Source organism: Echinops telfairi, unplaced genomic scaffold, assembly GCF_000313985.2.
Source record: "Echinops telfairi isolate 266 unplaced genomic scaffold, ASM31398v2 ScPeMD7_443;HRSCAF=831, whole genome shotgun sequence".
In the NCBI taxonomy this organism is placed as follows: domain Eukaryota; kingdom Metazoa; phylum Chordata; class Mammalia; order Afrosoricida; family Tenrecidae; genus Echinops; species Echinops telfairi.
In genome coordinates, this window is record NW_022104341.1 from 45,015,243 (window position 1) to 45,021,685 (window position 6,443).

At 48.4% G+C, this 6,443-nt stretch overlaps 1 protein-coding gene across 2 annotated transcripts in view; it reads right to left on the reverse strand.

Annotated features, from left to right (window-relative positions):
• Nucleotides 1-6,443, reverse strand: part of AK5 (adenylate kinase 5) — a 331,424-nt gene that overhangs the window by 13,639 nt on the left and 311,342 nt on the right. For both annotated transcript variants that reach the window (XM_045292114.1, XM_004699317.2), the window contains exon 12: nucleotides 3,057-3,248. In XM_045292114.1, the coding sequence (XP_045148049.1) occupies nucleotides 3,057-3,248 (192 nt within the window). The remainder of the gene's footprint in view (nucleotides 1-3,056; nucleotides 3,249-6,443) is intronic.

Below are 6,443 nucleotides of genomic sequence, written 5' to 3' on the forward strand. Positions count from 1 at the left end.
TGTGTGTGTGTGTGTGTTTAAGGTTGGAGATGGGGGGGGGGTGTGTGTGTGTGTGTGTGTGTGTGTGTGTCATTGACTCAGTGGTGATGAGGGTGGGGTGTGTGTGTGTGTGTGTGTCATTGACTCAGTGGTGATGAGGGTGGGGTGTGTGTGTGTGTGTTTAAGGTTGGAGAGAAGATGACTATTTCTTCATATTTCTCAGTCCAAAAGTAGCACTCCCAAACCTCAATGCTCTCGAGGTGATTCTCTCTCAAAGTGACCCTATCGGACTCAGTCGGACTCTCCTAGACGGTTTCCAAAGCTGTAATTGACAGCTGCAGAATGCCACCCCTTTATCCTGAGGAGCAGTGGATTTTTTTGCTTAGCAGCCAAGCACTTGAACCCTTGTGCCACTAGAGTCCAGAAGCCCAGAGAACAGAAAGGGACAGTGATTTGTCCAGTGACAACGATCTTATCCCCTTCTCTGATTGCCCTCCGGTAGGGACTGCCACAGTTGAGTTGCTAACAGCCTGAAAGGGCACAGCAAACAATTCCTGCCTCCCTGGGCCGAGCATGTGGCTGTCTGGGGGGAACCTGTTTGCCTCTCTGACCTTCTTTCTGGTTCTCCCAGGGCCCCCAAGCAGCTGCCGGGGTAGGAGACGGTCAGAAAGCAGAGGCTGTCGGGGGAGAAGGCTTCCTCAGAGGGGAGGCCCCCCAGGAGGGTGGGTCCCACGGACTTCAGCTCACACTGCTCTGCAGCCAGGACGTGAGTGGGTTTCAGGATTTCTGAAGCAAATAAGAAACACCTCCTTTCCATGGCCTCCGGCATCTCCAAAACACAGGGGCAACTTCCTTGCCTGCTCTCTTAGATATTTCTAAGGATTCCAGGAGCCTGTTTTTATATGAGAACTGTTAACCCTGTATCCAGATGTCAATAACTGTGACTCTGTAAAATTCAAGCCACAACACGAGAGAGACAAGGTATATTCTGCCTCCAAAAGTGGTTAAGTCGTGAATTACTTAAGGATTTTTCGTCCTCTATACATTTTGACAGTGGAAACGTTTCCTTTCTATCTGGATGATTGCTGGCGGTTTCCAGCTGGCCCAAAGGTTAGAAATCACTGGGCCGTCTAATCTTGGAAAGACCTTTGCCATCCTGAATTCTAAAGACTCTGCTCTTACATCACATACTTCTTCTTTTTTTTTTTTTGCTTGTTTATTTTTAAACATGTAAGTCTTTGCTTTGCTTGGCATCCCAAGGTACCAAGAGGCACAGGAAAAAGTTTCGCCTGGCTCTGCAGCCCCATAGCATGGGGGTAGCTGCCTGGGGGGCTTTGTCAACAAACATCCTGAGGCTCCTGGGGGTGTGGCCAGAAAGAGTAGGGGTAGATTCTTCTTGCCTGCTGGGGAAGCAGAAATTGGGAGGGATGACACCAGCGGTTCTTGATCTGGGGGTCGAGGGACCCCTTTGGGGGTCAAATGACCCTTTCACAGGGGTTGCCCAATTCATAGCAGTAACAAAATTATAGTTATGAAGTAGCATCAAAAATAATTTTATGGTTTGGGGTCACCACCACATGAGGAACTGTATTCAAGGGTCGCGGCATTGGGAATGCTGAGAACCACTGGATGACGTTCTTATGCCCTATAGTTGCCATCCCGGAGTTAAATAGAGGGGGTCCTTTTCATTTCCTAAACCCAGGGCTTCTTAGGATTCTGGGAAATGGATCATTCATAGGCATAGAAGAATATCATTAATTACTTTCACCAAGGGGCTGTTTGTTGATTGATACCTCCTATTAACTTTCTGTGAATAGTAAGCGAGACACACCAATGTCCTTTCTCTAGCCTGGGGCCTCTGGGCTTCTCTTGTTCTCACCTGACTGCCCCAGTCTCCCAGGTGTCTCCCAGTCTACCTTTGCGCTCCGTGTTCCACCAGGCTGACTGCGTGAGCCCTCTCAACGGCAGCCTGGCCCCGACCTAGTCCCCATCGCCCCTCCGTGATAATGTGCTCCTGAAGCAGGTTCATCTTGATCTGGTCCTTGCTTGCCTCTCTATCCCCATTTCTTGTCTTTCTTTAACTCGGTCCTGTACATCACTACCAACCCCCCTGAAGTTTCTTGGGGGGCTCCTTGGATATGGAACACCCCCTCCTTCTTGGTACTTTGTACCTCCACCCTGCTCCCAACCAAATCAAATCCACTGCCCTGGACTTCATTTTGACTCCTAGCCACCCTGTAGGACAGAGAATAGCGTCACTGCACACTCCTTGCACTCCCTCCCCAACACACACACACACACACACACACACACACACACGTTTGCCCTCCTCAGGCACCCTCCCCCTGATTACCCTTTTCCCTCTGACTGGGTGAAGAGGCTGCCAGTACTCACACTCTGCTTGCTTTGACTCAAATTATGATCACCTGCATCTGATTTTAATACAAACCATATTAGCTCGTAATAGGTGCCTCATACATATTTATTGAATGAATTAGTGAATGGGGATTGGGCAGTTTCTCCAAATTCCAGAACTCAATGGTGATCCAGCATGGATTATAGCTCGGGATCAGGAAGCCGGCAGCACCCGTCGCCCTGCAAGATCTTGACGGAGTCAATTACCTGCGCTCCTGGCCCCATGTGCTGCCTCTCTCAATTACATCAGTTACTGCTGGAAATTGAAGTGAAGCAGCCAAGTGCCAAGCATAACTGATGTACAAATTTAGAAATTCGGAATTGCTGGATTTTAGAGCTAGGGGACCTTTGGGATTATCACACCAACTGGGGTCTGGAAATTATGCATCAACTTAATGCAGAAACTTTGCCACATCATCTCTTCTGAAAAAACAAAATCTTTTTTCAGAAACAACGATGGCATCCATCAGAACAATAGGACTGGCATCTTACAGTGCCTACAATGACAGATTTTGATTGAGGCAAAGTAGCCTACGAGACCTATATTTTAGCCCCAATTCTGCAGCGGCTTGCAGCTTGAACACCTGACCCCTTAACCAAAACTTTCCTGGCCAGTTTTCTGTGCCGTGGGGGCTCGTTGTAGAGGAGAGGTAAGTGCTCACCTTGTGTAGCTGTGTTTTCGTCTCGTAGTAGGCGATCATGGGGATGGAGGAGCGGTAGTAGGTCTCCAGGCGCTTGGTGATGGTCTCAGAGTTGTCATCCCCATGCGGGCTGCTCTGGCTCCGCTGGAGAAGGCGGTTGGTCATGGTATCTGCCGAGCAGTCCATGCAGATCACCAAGTGTGGCTCTCCAATCTGGGGAGGGCAAATATGGTCAGAAGCCCCCACCCTGTCGATGGCGTAGGGCCTCTGTTCCTTTCCTTCCTTGGACTGTTAGTTCCTCGGGAATGGCAGAGTTGGGTCTGGATTCATGATTCCCCAGTTCAAGGTCAGTGCCCTTTCCCCCACTACCTCAGCCCAAACCCAGTTCACTGCCGTCGCGTCGATGCCCACTCTTAGCGACCTTAGTAGGGCAGAGTGGAAGGTGGAAGAACCCCGTGATTGTCCGAGTCTGTCTTTGAAGGGAGCGGAAACCGCCCTTTCCCGAAGCGTGCTGCAGGCCTGCGGGGTCCAGCCCAATGTGGAACCCCTGGACTCTCGGCTTGTGGGTCTCCTCACCCTCACCCAATCCAGCCCGGCCACAAAAAGCCGCCCCAACACTCAACCTGTTGCCCACACTAGGGGGGTGTGTGTGTGTGTGTACTTGCACGCACAGAGAGATGATTTCTCCTTTGTGAAACTTCCCTGATCCATTGAGGCAGAACTAATCACTTCTTCCTTTTTGACTATTGTTAATGCCTTTGAGTCAATTCCGACTCATCGTGAACCCCGTAATAAGGTAGAATTGCCCCACTAGAAGATCAGCAGTTCACACCAGTGGCTCCATGGGAGAAAACGAGGCTGTTTCTTCCCATAAAGACCGATCGCGTCAGAACCCCTCCCCAGGGGCACTTTGCGTCAGAATCTACTTGATGGCAGTGTTCTTCTTGCTTCTGTAATCTTTATGGGAGCATAAAGAGAGTTCCCACTCACTGCCACTGAGTCGACTCCTGCTCACGGTAACCTTAGAGAGCAGCGGTTCTCAGCCTTCCTCATGCTGCGACCCTGTAATACAGCTCCTCATGTGGTGGTCACCCCCCAACCATAAAATTAGTTTTGTTGCTACTTCAACTGTAATTTTGTTACTGTTATGAATCATAATGTAAATAATATGCAGGATGTATTTTCATTGTTATAAGTTGAACATAATTAAACATAATTAAAGCATAGTGATTAATCACAAAACAATATGTAATTATATAATGTGAAGTACAGTATTTGTGTGTTTTCCGATGGTCTTAGGCGACCCCTGTGAAAGGGTGGTTCGACCCCCAAAGGGGTTGCGACCCACAGTTATAAAGGAAGAGAGTCCACAGGCCTGTAGGTTTTTGAGCTTGTACCTCTTTACAGGAGTAGAAATCGTCATTGTTCTTCTGCAGAGCAGCTGGTGGTTTCGAACTGCTGACCTTGCAGTTATCAACTCAACGTATAACCCACTCCTCCACCAGGGCTCCCTAGGGAGGCTGAAACCACCAACCTTTTGGTTAGCAGTTGATTACATTTTATATCAGCTACCATCAAACATAACAAAAAACAACAACTAAACCAGTTGCTGTCTAAGTGGTCCCAATTCAAGGAAACCCCAAAGGTGTTAGAGTAGAACTGTGCCCGGTAGTGTTTGCGACGTCTGATTTTGCACAAGGCACTTGAACCGCCAGCCTGTTGACAAGCAGCTGAGCTGGCTATTGACATTGTAATGGTATCTGTACTGTGGGATAATAATGAAACACACAAGCACTGGCGTCAGGCTGCTGAGGTTTGAATCCGGTGTGGTAACTTGTCTTTAAAACAATCTTCATTCACTCCTTGGAAGCTAGTCTCCAATTAAGGATTGAGTTCCTGCCTTCATCCCATGGAATCTGAGCTGCCCTGCAGCTTTGATCCACAGGATGTAGTTGAAATGATGCCTGCTGGTCATAAGAAATGTTGTTTCTGCCTGAGTTTCTTGGAACATTTGTTCTGGGGGAAATCAGCTGCCAAGCAGTGAAGAGGTTCAAACTAACCACAAACAGTTTGACATGTTTTTCCCATGTAAAACTGCTCACTACAGATTAATAAGTAAGTACATATAAACCAGTGCTTAGTGGTTAGACATTGGGCTGTGATTCTCCAGGTTAGCAGTTGGACACCATCAGCCACTCCTTGGAAGAAAGTTGGGGCTTTCTACTTCAATAAAGACTCACAGTCTCGGAAACTCACGAGGTCAGTTCCACTGTACAGGGAATCAACTTGATGGTCGTGAATTGCCTTGCTTATCGGGTAAGCTTCCCTCTGGGTGGCACACAGCAGACAATAAGTATTGTGCTCATCAGGCTATGAATCTTGGTGCGCAGGGTTAGAGGTTTGGCCTGTGGCATTACTCTCCCATCTCCCCGTAACTCTTGTTTGCTTGTCTCCTAGTGTCTCCGGAAGCAGCTCTGGTGGCACATGGATGACACGTTGGGCTGTAACCCCAAGGTCTGTGGTTCAAACACTCTAGCTGGTCTGAGACTTTCTGCTCTTGGAAAGATTTGCAATCTCAGAACCCACCCACAGCGGACAGTTTTACTTTGCTCTATAGGGTCCCTACGAGTCAGAATCAACTATGGCATGGATTCTCATTTGAGTTGAGTTTCTCTGGGCCACTCTCAACTTCCGCCACAATTGGAAAGCACCTGTTTGGCTCTGGCTGTGCATGCAGGCAGGCTGGCCAACACACTGTGCAAAGTGCCCTCGGATGGGATGAGCTCAAAGTGAGGGTGGAGTCAAAGCACATGAGGCATCACAGCAAGTAGGAGGAGTATTTAGTGTTAATTTAATGTATATCTATTTCCTCTGAAGGATGCATTTTAAGGACCCAAACACCCAAATCCCGCTGTCATTGAGTTGATCCTGCCTCACAAGGACACTATCTAGTGTTCCAGAGGCTGTAAATCTTCATGGGAGCAGCCAGCCTCTCTTTTCTCTGGAGGGGCAGCTGGGTGTGAATTGTTGATTGTGAGGTCAGCTCCCTCAGGGCTTATCTCCAGTATCTAAAAGAGGAAAACAAACTTTCTGAATATGTCATGTTACTTTTCTGCTTCCATCTACTCACTGGAAGTGAAATGAGTATTTGAGCAACAAGAAAGACTTGGTGAGGATTTAGGGGGAAATGGTCCTTGTTCACCAGCAGAGGGCGAGCTTGGGAGGAGTTTTATGGTCCCCTGTGCAGTGTTCCCTGTTCTCTGAAGTAGTTTCTGGTCAGGGTTGCAGGAGAAGGCACGGGTTTTCCAATTCTGGGGTCATTTGGGGGCCACTCTTGAGGATAGCAGAGACAATTCAGGCCCAAACAGAGACAATGTGCATCTGAGCAGAAGGCCAGGACAGAGAGGT